Source organism: Aspergillus pseudonomiae, assembly GCF_009193645.1.
Source record: "Aspergillus pseudonomiae strain CBS 119388 unplaced genomic scaffold BDV37scaffold_4, whole genome shotgun sequence".
Classification (NCBI taxonomy): domain Eukaryota; kingdom Fungi; phylum Ascomycota; class Eurotiomycetes; order Eurotiales; family Aspergillaceae; genus Aspergillus; species Aspergillus pseudonomiae.
In genome coordinates this window covers 374,204-387,383 of record NW_022475996.1, presented here as the reverse complement: position 1 = coordinate 387,383, position 13,180 = coordinate 374,204, and the positions used below count along the sequence as shown (strand labels likewise).

Below are 13,180 nucleotides of genomic sequence, written 5' to 3'. Positions count from 1 at the left end.
AGACACCATGTAAGTGGCACAAAAGAAGAACAAAAGAAATGAAAACCGAAAGGAGTCCCCTGGTGATCATAAACCATATCATCTGACGGAAAGTAAAAATGAATATAGGCGTATTACCGTCAGTGTCATCCGACCGGACCAAGCCGATGCTGATATCATATCGCTTGAGGTGGGTGGGGACATGACCGTTGAACTTCTCAAAGCTATCGTCGAAAGCGAAACCTCCGTCCCCCCAAGCGCCCAACGGATCGTCTATAATAATCAGCTGCTCGGAGATGATGCACGTACCCTTGAACAGGTTGGAATCGGGGAAGGAGATATGTTGGGTGTCCATGTTACGTTGCGGAGTCCTCAGGCGCCCACCCGCACTGCTGGCGGCCCTAGCGCTGCTGCTGCGCAACAAAACCTCCAACGGCGTCAGGCAATGAACCCAGACCCCGAGACCATCCGGTTACACATTCTAGGCGACCCTCGAGTGCGCGAAACTGTCCGACGGCAAAACCCGGAATTGGCAGATGTAGCCAGTGATGCCCAGCGGTTCCGCGACGTATTCCTCAACCAACAGCGGCGGGAGGCTCAATTAGAGGCTGAGAAGGAGGCCCGGATCGCAATGTTGAACGCAGATCCGTTCAATCCTGAAAACCAGCGGCAGATTGAAGAGATCATTCGCCAGAATGCGGTGACAGAGAACCTCCATAATGCCATGGAGCATCATCCGGAATGTGTGTTCAGCCCTTGTCTTTTTTCCCTGTGACAGAATGACTTTGCTAACTGTCATAGCGTTCGGTCGCGTGACCATGTTGTACATACCAGTCGAAGTCAACGGCCACAAACTCAATGCATTCGTCGATTCTGGCGCCCAGGTCACGATCATGTCCCCCGAGTGTGCGACCGCGTGCAACATCATGCGTCTGGTAGACCAGCGATATGGGGGAATTGCTAAAGGAGTGGGCACCGCGAATATCCTGGGGCGCGTCCATTCGGCTCAGATCAAGATTGGAAGTATGTTCTTGCCTTGTTCTTTTACCGTGATGGAAGGCAAACACATTGATCTTCTCCTGGGTCTGGATATGTTGAAGCGGCATCAGGCCTGCATCGACCTCAGGAGGGGAGCTCTCGTCATTCAAGACCAAGCCGTGCCATTTTTGGGGGAGGCAGATATTCCTAGGCATCTGCTAGATGAATTCGAGGATGAGCCTTTGGTCAAAGGCGCTGACGGTGCCGAAGTCGGCGCTCGGACGGGTGCAGTCACTCATCAGGCACAAGGGTCCGGTGGCGCCAGCTCATCCACGGCACCTCCGTCCCGTCCAGCTCCGGCACAATCATCCCGGTGGCCACAAGATTCCATCGCGAAGATCACCGAGCTCGGTTTCACTCGGGAGGAGGCTATGCGGGCGCTAGATGCAGCTAACGGGGACCTTGACGGTGCCATTGGCTTTCTGATATGACATGTGAATTCCAGATGCTATAAATTACGAAATCTTGACGTGTTTCCGGTACCTTACCGCTGCATCACGCCGTCATTAAGCGGTGGAGACCGCAGGTTTAGCCCAGATATCCCAAAAATCCTGTAATCGACTCGCGTCGCTGTGTGGATGAGAGAGGACTCTGAGGGACCGGCGGGGTGTGTCATTGGTAGAGAGACACCCTCCCCTTCTGCATTTCAATTCTATCAACTGCAGCTTACCGCATTATCAGTTCCATCCTTGGCCTCCCTGGCCTGTGCCCCTTGTGGCGCTGCTGGCCGAGTCAGCGTAGCGGTCAAGTCGCCCCGATTATGAATACAAAGTTAGAAACATCATCTGCACTTGCGGTGAATGCTGTGCCTCGTAAATGGAGTCTCATGTACGGAGTAAAGTGGAGCCTCTTCCTTCAATTCCTGTCTTACTTTTTAGATCAATCACGTAGCCCTATAATTAAGTAAATCCACTGCAGAAGGTGGAACGCAAGATTCCAGCCTCGCATTGCGATCTGAATTTCCCTTGACTCCATCCGCGATTGTGAAATGGCGGTACTTCCAAAAGTACTAGTATTATCCCAACCCGGACCTATATTCTACTCTACCTGGTCTATACACGGGGACCAACCCACATACAAGTTACTCGCTCTTAGATTTACCCAGTAGCTTCCCCCGCAACCTAAAGAGCATGTCCAACGCCATAAACGCCCCTGGGTCAAGTTAGCCGCCACTGATCGCCCCGCCGAAACCACCAGGCATAAAAAAAAAGAAACAAAGGAGAATGATAAAGAAAAACATGAAACCACAAGCGTGAAACCACAAAGAGAACAAAAGAAAAGACGGGGCAAAATGTATATACTTACCAAGCATCACATAAGGCGCATACAACATAGTCAAATCCTGCTTCTGGGCGACCGTGCGATCGTCCCAGCCCCAGACCTCTGCCAAGCAAGCACTCGAGGTCACGAATGATTGAACTCCAAACACCAACAAATGCATCGGGACCAAGGGGTCATCTGTCGGTATCCTTTCTGTTAGCTTCCGATGTTTTACGAGATGATTTCCCCACCGTCATCAACTTCCCCGACGGTGTTAAATAAAAAAAAAAAAAAAAAAAAAAAAAAAAAAAAAAAAAAAAAAAAAAAAAAAAAAAAAAAAAAAAAAAAAAAAAAAATGAAAGTGAAAATATTAGAAATCAATTAATATACTAAACTTAGGTATTTTACCTCTGAGCAAAGCGCCAAGAGCCCAGAGACTCAACGGTGCGTGATAGACGAGTTCCATTGCGATAAAGGTGGAGAACCACGCCGGAGCGGGCTCCGAGAAGAATTTGTCATGGTAGGTTGCTATGTAGTAAGAACGGATGTGGTGGGAAAGGTTAGTTTGGAGGATAGAGGGGAGCAGGGGGACGGTGTCGACGACTGGATTGGCGCGTTAGTATATTTCAATGTACCGATATTGTTTAGCTGGGGATGGAGAGAGGCTGTGTGGAGAAGCCTCTCCAAGGAGGGAGAGATTTACGGAATATGATAGGGAGGTGAATGGCGAAAAAGATGAAGTAGATTAGGTCGCGTTTTCGCGATATGAGAGATGCAGATTGCACCATGGTTATCCGTATCTAGGAGGTGGCAATTGTCTCGAATTGATGAATCAAATCGTTTTTGATGTATGCAAGTAGGCTATATGTGGTATGTGTGGGATGGAATTTGGAGGTCAACAGTTTTAAAGGGAGCGATAACGTGACTGCTGTCAACAAAACGGAAAACTAACATGAGAAGTCAGGTCAGGTGATCCGCAGGGACAGCGAAATAGGCAAGGGGGAAAGAAAAGACGGGAAAAAGCAAACATGCGCAATCTCTCCAAAGGCCCCCGCTGTTCATCGATGGATGACCCGGGAAACTGGGAACAAGATACGCAGGACTATTTGCTTTTTTCACTGCACGAGGCCTAAACATAGCTTAAGCTTAGGTGCGTGGATCGCTAACCTCCTATGATTCTTAACGGTTAGTTAAGTTTAGTGTCCCAAGAACAGTGACCCGGCGGTTGGGACTCGATGCTAATCGGCCTCTTTGCTTTTTCTGAGATTTTGACCTTGCATCATATCATGCTTTGATCTTATCAGTTGAAGATATCCTGAACAACAGTTCCAGGAAACACTCTTGATTCACACTGCTTTCCCTCGCCGTACACACAAGCGATCCCGACAAGGGATCAAAGACGGCGTAACCGCTCACGGGTAACTACACGAGACATCCGGTTTTAGGGAGTCTCACCGCAACTCTCACGGAAGAGTCCTTTGCCCCCTTGTTTGTGTCCTTGGTGAAGTTTGTAGTGCAAAAGCCCCTAATTTATGACGGCCCCTGGAGCTGATCGTTACCTCGACTTCCCGCCGTTCCGGAACCAGATTGGTTGGAGGAAAAAAGTACTGCAAGGAAGAGCTGCGCTCGCAAATCTGTTGCAACTTGCAGCATTCCCCACCAATATCATACAGATTTCCTGTACGCAGACTGCAGCCCAACCCAAGGAATTCCTCGAAAAATGACCTATGATAATTTTTTATAACTATTGTCTTCACGATTTGGACCGGACCGGTCATCCTTGGGACGGGAAGAGTTGCTTTTTTAGCGCCAAAACACGGAACTGCGGTCGCTAATCTATCACATAGTACGATGACTAGTCGACTGACATGGGTACCTTAGGAGTTGTGTCTCTTTCCCCGGAAGTTAGCACGGAATTTGACCGCCAGTACTCCGTATAAGTGACGAGGTCCCTCTCAATTAATCTTCGCAGGGAGCCACTACCCGACCGTTGGCGTCAACCTTGCAAATCCTTTGCTAATGGAAACCCTGGTCCCGTAAGAAAATCTCGGAAGTGTCTCATGAGCTCCAGCCGAATTAAGTGCCGAGGCAGCTCAACATTCGTAGTAATGGTCAGTCAACACGCCAGACACAGGCATTTAGGCAATATGCCGGATGGCTGCAACTATCGGCCTCAATTGCAATTCGACTCCTCCAGACCCTGAGAAATAGGAGGAAGTGGAACCAAATGTAACTGCAGTTTGACCAAGAACTGATCTATCTAACATGTTGTACGATACATATGTATGTACATAGTACATGCTCCGTACAGAAGTACATTATCAGACCGATGCCCTAAATCCTCGGTCGAGGCTTCGATGGGTCTTCCAAAACGGCTATGGAACGCCTCCCATCGCTCCCCGACGGCGCGAGCGGTTCTTTGAGAGCAACAAGTCCACTGATGTGCCTTCTGTGGGGTACCTTTTTATGAAACTGAAAGAGCTCGCGGGAAATGGGCCGCATGGCCGAAATGAATATGAACGTCATGATCGCCTTGGCTCCAAACGAGCGCCCTCGGCTCCATTGGGTAGCGGGTCAGAATGGCTGCTAAAAGTGATTAGGATTGTTCTTTCAACCCACTAGAAGCCACGTCGAGAAAAACCATGTGTGACCCAAGATTGGGAAACCAATGTTTGGATTCATCTCCACTCAACGGCGGGTCCATAATAACAACAACAAAACACTACCTCACAGGGCAACTCTATCAGAAAATGGTAAACAAAAAGGAAAAGGGGGAAGAAAATTATTTACAATTTGTCGGAAATATTCTTTCTTCGGTCGATCGTTACACCAAAGAATTATCTAGTCAAGAAATAATTTCAGTAGTGGCGAAAGAGAAGCAACGCATATTCTCACTGTCGCGCCCACCCGTTATCACATCAATAATCACTCCACCGACATCAGCAGACAGGCTGCAATGTCCAGTTATTGGGCACAGGTTACATAATGCGTGAGGTCTTACAGTAGTACGAGCATGAATGGGGACCCTACCGGGATATTACGCCCTTTTCCTTTTCGTTTTTTAACTTTAGCTTTTTTTTTTTTTCCTTTTTTTCTCCCAATCGAAACGATGCAAGGGGATGCATGTTAGCCGCGACCGAAAGCTACTATAAGACACTGGATGGAGACACTATTTACTTATTGGTACGGCACTGATGTATCTCGGGCGACTACTGCATCGACCTGCAATTCCGCGAGCCTGTTACCGGGGATCGAGAAGACAGACCTAGGCTAGCGATATTGGCCCAACGTGCATGTTGCATAGGCTCCACCCTCGGCTCCTTATCGTTCGTCTGGTTTGCGCCAGATTGAGCGGTGAAACCGCACCAGAAACAAATAGAATACACACTTACAGCCAGAGCCAGTCCCCCGGAGCACGCCGGGAGCAGGAAGCAGACAGTGCCCATCGTCGGCGCAAGATCCAATCACTATAGTAATCGGCGACCTGTGCCCGACATAGTTGCAGCTATGAGGAAAATTGCCCTGCAAGTCCTTTGTATCGTCCGATGCGGAAGCTATATGAAATGTACGCCGAGGACCCATTGGGGTCTCTTGACCGCCTCCCTCTGGTCTTCTCTCCCTCTTGCTTTGTCTGATCTTGTCTTGTCGGCTCTGTTCATTCCTCTCATCGCTTTCACCCTTTTGGAACAACGTTTAAATTTTGGATTTTTTTTAGGGCCTGCTTTTTTCTGACTGGCCCGTTGACCTGCCGCTGTCCCCTCCACACCCCCCCGGTCTAATCTGTCGAGACCCGTTCAGGTCCTCAGGAGCGAATCCTGTCCCCTGTCGTCATGGCATCGCGTTCGCTCGAGACACTTTTTGTTCGCCGCCATGAGTAATCTGGCGCATCACCAGCGCAAGGTCGCTGCCGGAGATGAAAGGGATAGCACATACGGAGTAGTCTAGTCTTGTTAAGCGAAGCTCCGTTGAATCCTTAGATCGTTTGTGCCGCGCGGTGGCATTACATCCACTTTTACCCAATATTCCATTTCCAAATTGAGCAGTGGCCTTTTTTTATTTGATCAAAATGCGATGACACGGTGGATGCAATAATATTTATACTCGTCTCCCTCTCATCTAGAATCCTATCTTTTTTTCTGTCTCATCAATTTCCAACCCATCTTCTAGAAAAGTTTTTCCCTCCTTCATTCTTAATTCTTCCGCTTCTACACTTTGTAATCCGCCTTGACATAAAAAAGTCATAATAACTCATCCTACTCGTCTAAGGCTGTTTTCATTCTCAACATGCCATCAACTGCTCCTGTCATAAGGCCCAAGAGCCATTCTGTCAATGCTCATAAGGAAGAGACCCCTATCAGTTATGACATCAACATTCCCTATGTGGATGTCAATGGAGAGACCACCGCTAGAACTAGGTACCCAGAATATTTGCCGACATGGGACAAAATGTGGTTCGAGCCACTGCCCCCGTTTCACTATGATGATCCTGCGCTGCGCGTAGAGGATAGGTCCAAGCCTAACCTCTTGACTCCCGAAGCTAAAGTGACCGAAATCCAGCCGCAGATCGGCACCATCGTCGAAGGCGTTCAGCTGAGCCAGCTCTCGGATGCCGCGAAGGATGAGCTCGCATTGCTGGTTTCCGAGCGCAAGGTTGTTGCATTTCCCGCGCAAGATCTGATCGATGCCGGTCCCGAGGCGCAGGAACAGTTTATGCGCCATTTCGGAAAACCGAACTATCAGCCTGTTTCTGGAACGGTGCGCGGCCACCCGGGCTTCCATATCATTCATCGCGATGGCAACAAAGAAGAGATCTCACGTTTCCTGTCGCAGCGCACGACAACGACTCTGTGGCATCAGGACGTGAGCTACGAAATCCAACCACCAAGCTACGTCATGTTGGGGCTTCTGGAAGGCCCAGAAGTAGGAGGTGATACCGTCTTCGCGGCGACCGATATGGCTTACAAGTATGCGCGTCTTGATCCAAATTGTTCATTCCCTAAAATTACGGAAACTAATCAAGTTTAGACGCCTTTCTCCTACCTTCTGCTCCTGGCTCGACACTCTGCGGGCCGTTCACTCCTCCGCCAAGATGATCAACCACGCCCGTTTAACCAACAGCCTTGTCCGCAAAGACCCCGTTGACACCGTCCACCCACTGGTTCGGGTCCACCCCGTGACGGGCGAGAAATGCCTCTTCATCAACGGCGAATTCATCACCAAGATTCAGGGTCTCAAGGAGCCCGAACAGCGTTGGCTCACCGACTTCCTCATGAACCACATCATCACGGGCCACGATTTCCAAGCCAGAGTAAGATGGCAACCAAAGACAATCGTTATCTTCGATAACCGCTGTACTCTTCGTAAGTAACAACCCGAATCGCCTTAAAATCCCGTTCACCTCAGCCAAGAAAATCACAAATGGAAAAGCAACTAACAGTGAAAAATCTCCAGACTCGGCAATCGTCGACTACCTAGACGATGACTACGGCGCAAAGCTCCGCCACATCTTCCGCCTGACCGCACTGGGCGAGAAGCCCATCCCCGTCTACGACCAGTTCGAGTAAACAACGACCGTATCAGGCGAACAGCACGTCGTCTTGCATTTTACGAATCATCGCTTTATTATCCCGGGCGTCCAGCGGGGAGTGCAAAACCTATTGAGCGTTACGTTACTTCTGCTTAAATTCGGGTTTATTTGTTTTTTTGGGAAAGGAGTGCAAAAATCGTTGACTTTTTTTTTTTCTTTCTTCCTTTTCTTCGCGGCATATGCATTCATGCGCGGCCTACGACTTTTAATTCTTGTTTTCTCTTTTCTTTGCTTGGGATACCTATTCTTGTTTGCGCTATAGACGGTTGGATTTGATTTGGATTTGGAATTTGGTAGTTTAGACTTGTTAATCTCTCGCGAGAGCTAGCTTATAGACATTGTTATTTGATCTACTTTGATATTGGTTGTTAACAGGTTTCTCCTTTTCTAGTTCCGGATATAACATACATACTATACTTTAAATGATGAGACACCAGCCTACTTTGTTATAGTGATTTTGGATCTTGTTAATATACAAACCACTCAGAATTCTTGAGCATATGTATATTGAATGATCTAAATAGGACATATACCTGCCTGCCTACCCTGCACAGCCAAAAACCTATGACAAAAACCAACAACATAGAACAGTGAACTCCAGATGGCTAGCTAGTACAATGGAATCAACGCACATAAATTGACAGTAATGATATAATTTCTTTTTAGTTGCGCCACATAATTGCATCCATTAGTTACCGCAGTATATCTTCAACCCGTGTCCGCAGCTCATTGGCCAATTGCAATTGTTCGGGAGGAATGTTACCGCCCTGCTGTAGCAGGAGCAGCGTCTCTGTGATGCGTTCCGCAACCACGTCGCTGCCAAACACAGTTCCGCCCAGGCGGACGGTGTCGTGGAACCAGTGCTCGATGAGGTAGAGGAGGTCCTTGGCGATGTATTTCCGGTTGGTGCCGTGGAAGGGCGCCTCATCTGTGTAGTACATGGATTCGAGGACAGTGTAAAGAGTTTCGTGAGCGACTCCAAGGTCGAGGAAGAGGTCGACAACCCATGTTGCTGGTCCAACACCACGCTGATGTTCCAGCGCATAGCGCTCAAGCATGGGCAAAAGAGTGGGGATCGGGAATATTATATCGGACATGCGCAACCGGCTTCCCAAGCTGCGCACCTTATCGATTACAGCTTCATATGGCTGGGGCTCTCCATTTTCGACGGTTTCGTCGTGCAAATCTTGTAGCAGATGCTGCCACGTGGACCGAATATCTGCTGGGTTCCTGTGATCGGCTAAGTAGAATATTTGCAAGCAAATATCGTAGTAGCTTGCAGGGTCGGCATATTGGTTGAACAACTATGACATGTCAGTGGAGGTGGGATTGTTTAACGGGGTTGGCTTGGCCTACCGTGCTAATGTCCATGATGGGGCCGTCAACATCTGCAAGAACCTGCGTCCTGCGTTCCGGAGTTAAGCGCTTATCATCTTTCAGGCGCTGCAGAAGGTCATCCTGAATGTTTGCAAGATCAATGAGATTCGAGATATCTTGCAACAGGCGCTGTCGTAACTGTCGCCCAACATCCGGCGTAAATGTCGAAGCGTTGGCCCTGGCACGGCCCAAATACTCGATTCTACGGCCAAGAGGGAGAGTAAAAGCGCTTTGCGCAAGATGGAACTGAACCTTGGCAGCTTCGAAAAAGCGCTCAGACTGAGCATAGTACCTCCATAGGAGGTCCGCATGTGCAATATCATCCGTAGACTTCCGCTCGAGATAGGTAACCACAAATGCGGAGTTTGCGTGAAGCAAGCGCTCGCTCCAGCCCTGCTCTAAGTACCAGTCATACAAGCTAGTCAAGAACACCTCATCAATAGAGTCAGAGATAACTCCATAGGCTTCGTTCTTGCGCTTGGCAACGACAGTGAGTTGTCCGTCAACAACACCGGGGTCGTGAGCTGCGAGGTTATCCACAGCAATGATGACCTTGAAGATGAGATCATAACACTGCTTTCTGAAATAAAAGTAGTCACTCCGAGAATCCTATTGAGTACATCAGCATTTTATTATTTTCTGACTGATTCATACGGACTCACATTCTCTGGACGACCATCGACAAGCCACGAAAGTGCCATATTAGCTTTGTCTGAACGTGCAGCAACATTGAGCGCAAGCTGTATAGCGCCTGTAGCTTGATTAGCGTTGCCTTAGCCGGAGAGTATTCACCACATACCAGCGAAGAATTGATTGGATATGAAGTTTTCCACTGCAGAAACCAGGTAATCCATTGGCAAGCTTTCGGAAACCTGCTGAAATAGGTGAAGACTTTCATTGAGTAGATTGCGGCCTAGTTCCGAGTTGGAACCAGCTTCAGTCGCTCTCTTGAGCAGCTCCTGAGCCTTGAAGATAACCACATCCTCAGCGCTGCAGAAACTGCCGCACCGCCGCCGTAAAGCGTCAGCAACCGTTTCCACGTTCGAACCTTTCGCGATATTTCGGTTCACAATTCCCTTGACCAAATCCTTCGCGATATCGTGGCCCTTGCTAGTGCTGAAGAGCTCCTCGAATGTAAGCTTCATGAATCGCTGCTTTGAGTCATCTGGCAAAGTGGCAACAATCTCGTCAACCCGCTCATCGAACAGAACCAGAATGAATGAAATGCCTTCAATGGTGTGAGATACAAGCTGAACAAGCGAATGCAGGGCACGATGCTCTGCTTGAAGCGCAGTTTCTTCTTGCTTGGTTGACACACGTGCCAGGGCTTCTGGGCCGCTTAGTCCCTCAATAAAGCTCTTGTTATCTTTGAAGAACTCCTGCAACGCCGATAGATCTCGTTGGATAGTTTGCAACTTTGCGGATGGAACAGAAGGCAAAATCGTTTGTGCCCCGCCGGGGGAGGGCCCAACTTTAGCAATTTCTTTCCTCCAGATTGTACGTAGCAACCTAGACATGTACAGAGCAATGCCCGCATGCCGGGGGGACGGAACCACAGAATCGATCGCCGGTGTAGAGTTGTCAGCTACCGCATTTTCATTCATCGTGGGTCTTCCTCCATATTCGATGAAGACCTTGCGAGCAAATTCGAGCACATGGGGGTCATTAATCTGGGTCAGGCGCGAGTCTGCAGAAATTTCTACGCCTTGGCCGCACGCGACCGCGAGAGCAGTTGCAAGTGTCTCACTCCGGCCATACGTACGAATAAAGTTCTTCACTTCACCTTCTAAGCCTTCATCGCCGTCCCCGCCGCCGCGAACTAGGGCCGCAAACATGTCAACAAGACGTCGGCGACGAATAATATGGATGCCAGTATTAGTCAAGATGGCGATTTCGGCGGCCGGGTTGTCAAACTGAACCGCAAGTTCGTTACCAAAACCACCTGGAGTGGCTGATGCCGCTGTAGACGGGGAGCAAAGACCAACATCTTCCACCCTGCTACCCAAAGAAAGCCAGATAGCTGTCTCGGCAGCATTGCCAGGAATGACATTTTCTTGGGAACGAGCAACGCGTCCAGAATCAGGGGATGAAACAAAGAGAGTATCTGTCTTTTGCGTTGGGTCTTTACATGTGAAGCAAAAGAAGTAGCCAGGAGGGTATCGGACAGTGAACCTGGTAGGGTCAAGAGAATGGATTGGAACCTTTGCTACTGACGGCTGGAAACGACCCTGACCCTGGAAAGCCGGGCCTGCTGGACTAGAGGAAGCGCCATCGAAAGGAGGCGTTTTCACATGGTGAGCCTGCATGCTCGTAGGCGCATTGGTACCGTTGGGTGATGGGGACCAACTGTATGAGCCAGTGGCACTCAAATAGATTCGGTAACCAGTAGCAGTGGTAGCCATCAAATGATATCTAGACGCCTCCGCAGCCGGAATAGGACTGATAGAAACGATTGGGACCTTGGGGTTCAAAGTCTCATTCGATGCAATTATATGCCCGATATTGGCATAAATGTCCATGGCAGGCTTTGTGATCGCTAAGGCAAGGGTACCGTCGGGCTTCATGTGAAATACTCTGATTGTGGACGAGGAAGACAGTGTATAGAGCAATCGTCTGCTGTCATCAATCTCCATCTGCTCGACATTTTCGAACATCTTGTGCGTGAAGCTCGAGAAGCTTAAGCTGGGGGTCAAGGCGCCCAAGCGAGAGCTAGTATGGTTGACCTTTGAGCAACGTCCTTGAAACCACTTTTCCTCTTGTTGATACGTGAGCTCATAAACGTCATTGTCGGAAGAACCACCGAAGAATATACGACCGGTCGCGTCCGACGACGCGATAACGTGGATGTCTAGACCACGAATTGACGTCGACATGCCCGTTTGATACAATGTCACCTGGCGTGCACCTGTAGGGGTCGTCTCGCAGCCCATGCCAAGTAGGATGACGTCTGCAGTTGTTGATACGACAAGCAAATGTGTGATGGAAGGCAGGAACACTCCCGGGCGAGGTTTGGCCAATTTAACTGCATTAATGCTGTTTGGTTGGTCTTCAAAGCCCACCAGCTGGGGATTCGGGTGTGTATAGTCCCAAATGTAGAGCGCGTTGTCAATGGCAACCCACGCATGATTTAACTCTGCGAAAAGACCCATGCTCGTAGAGACCTGCGCTCGGTTGTACTGATCAAAGATCTGGTCTGGAATGTTATACATCTTCACTTTCTGGAAAGGAGCCCATGATGGGGAAACCGGGATATCATAATCAGACGAGAAACCTTCTGCACAAAGGGTCAACCATGCTCTATGTGGCTCAAAGTCCAGTGTTTACTTACGAGAAAGGTAGCTGTCGAGGTCAGGGTAGCGGGCTTCTTGGGTGAGCGTATCATTGACAGTTCGAGCTGCGCGCTCCTCAGTGCTTAAGGTCTGACTTTTCGACTTAGACGCGGCAGGAGGAAGTTTTGGGAGAGAAGCTGGTGAAGGTTGCTCTGCGGGGGCAGGAGCTGGCTTCGGAGAGAAAGCTGGCGCACTCGGAACATTGTTCGGACCAGGAGTCTGAAAAAAGGCGCCAGGTAGCGGTCGCTGGGGTGTCAGAGCTGGAGGAAGATTTGGATAAGACATGATGCTGGCTTGCAGTCGATATATGGGCGGCTTTGGGAGGGGAAGTCGTCGCGCTCCCCGGCGAGGTAAGTTCGTTCGGTGTAGGGGAATTAAGATATTGAGAATGGTAGAAAGAGAAGAAGGAAGCCGGGGAGAAGTCCAAGCTAGACAGGTCGGATAACAGAAATCATCAATGGAGGCGTGTGGTGTTCCTCCAGAGAAGGATACGGTTATTTAAACCGAATAACACTCAAATCATGACAATTCAGAAGAGAGAAACAAAATTGTGCACGGGCCCGAAGATCGTGACTTAACCTCGAAGGAGCTCTCCGCCTTTTCGCTTTTG

The 13,180-nt window shown here is 49.2% G+C and overlaps 2 protein-coding genes across 2 annotated transcripts; one reads left to right on the top strand and one right to left on the bottom strand.

The window, feature by feature from the left end:
• The first annotated feature begins 6,217 nt into the window (after positions 1-6,217).
• BDV37DRAFT_138593 (TauD/TfdA dioxygenase family protein) lies at positions 6,218-8,359 on the top strand. Its single transcript, XM_032078812.1, has 3 exons — positions 6,218-7,241; positions 7,303-7,637; positions 7,729-8,359. The coding sequence occupies exons 1-3, from the start codon at positions 6,562-6,564 to the stop codon at positions 7,839-7,841; spliced, it is 1,128 nt and encodes a 375-aa protein (XP_031946293.1). The 5' UTR covers positions 6,218-6,561; the 3' UTR covers positions 7,842-8,359.
• A 29-nt stretch (positions 8,360-8,388) lies between these two features.
• On the bottom strand, positions 8,389-13,074 carry BDV37DRAFT_237746 (putative non-repetitive nucleoporin). Its single transcript, XM_032080765.1, has 5 exons — positions 12,570-13,074; positions 10,041-12,515; positions 9,904-9,992; positions 9,221-9,850; positions 8,389-9,168 (listed from the first exon to the last, which is right to left on the bottom strand). The coding sequence occupies exons 1-5, from the start codon at positions 12,853-12,855 to the stop codon at positions 8,557-8,559; spliced, it is 4,092 nt and encodes a 1,363-aa protein (XP_031946292.1). The 5' UTR covers positions 12,856-13,074; the 3' UTR covers positions 8,389-8,556.
• Between the last annotated feature and the right edge of the window lie 106 nt (positions 13,075-13,180).

Bases quoted from the DNA above. Each gene is read 5' to 3' on its own strand.
- BDV37DRAFT_138593 (XM_032078812.1), top strand. From the start codon at position 6,562: ATGCCATCAACTGCTCCTGTCATAAGGCCCAAGAGCCATTCTGTCAAT. The intron at 7,242-7,302 runs GTATGCGCGTCT...AATCAAGTTTAG, and splicing joins GCGACCGATATGGCTTACAA to ACGCCTTTCTCCTACCTTCT. The intron at 7,638-7,728 runs GTAAGTAACAAC...AAAAATCTCCAG, and splicing joins CGATAACCGCTGTACTCTTC to ACTCGGCAATCGTCGACTAC.
- BDV37DRAFT_237746 (XM_032080765.1), bottom strand. From the start codon at position 12,855: ATGTCTTATCCAAATCTTCCTCCAGCTCTGACACCCCAGCGACCGCTA. The intron at 9,851-9,903 runs GTGAGTCCGTAT...TGTACTCAATAG, and splicing joins TCGATGGTCGTCCAGAGAAT to GATTCTCGGAGTGACTACTT. The intron at 9,169-9,220 runs GTAGGCCAAGCC...GACATGTCATAG, and splicing joins CCATCATGGACATTAGCACG to TTGTTCAACCAATATGCCGA.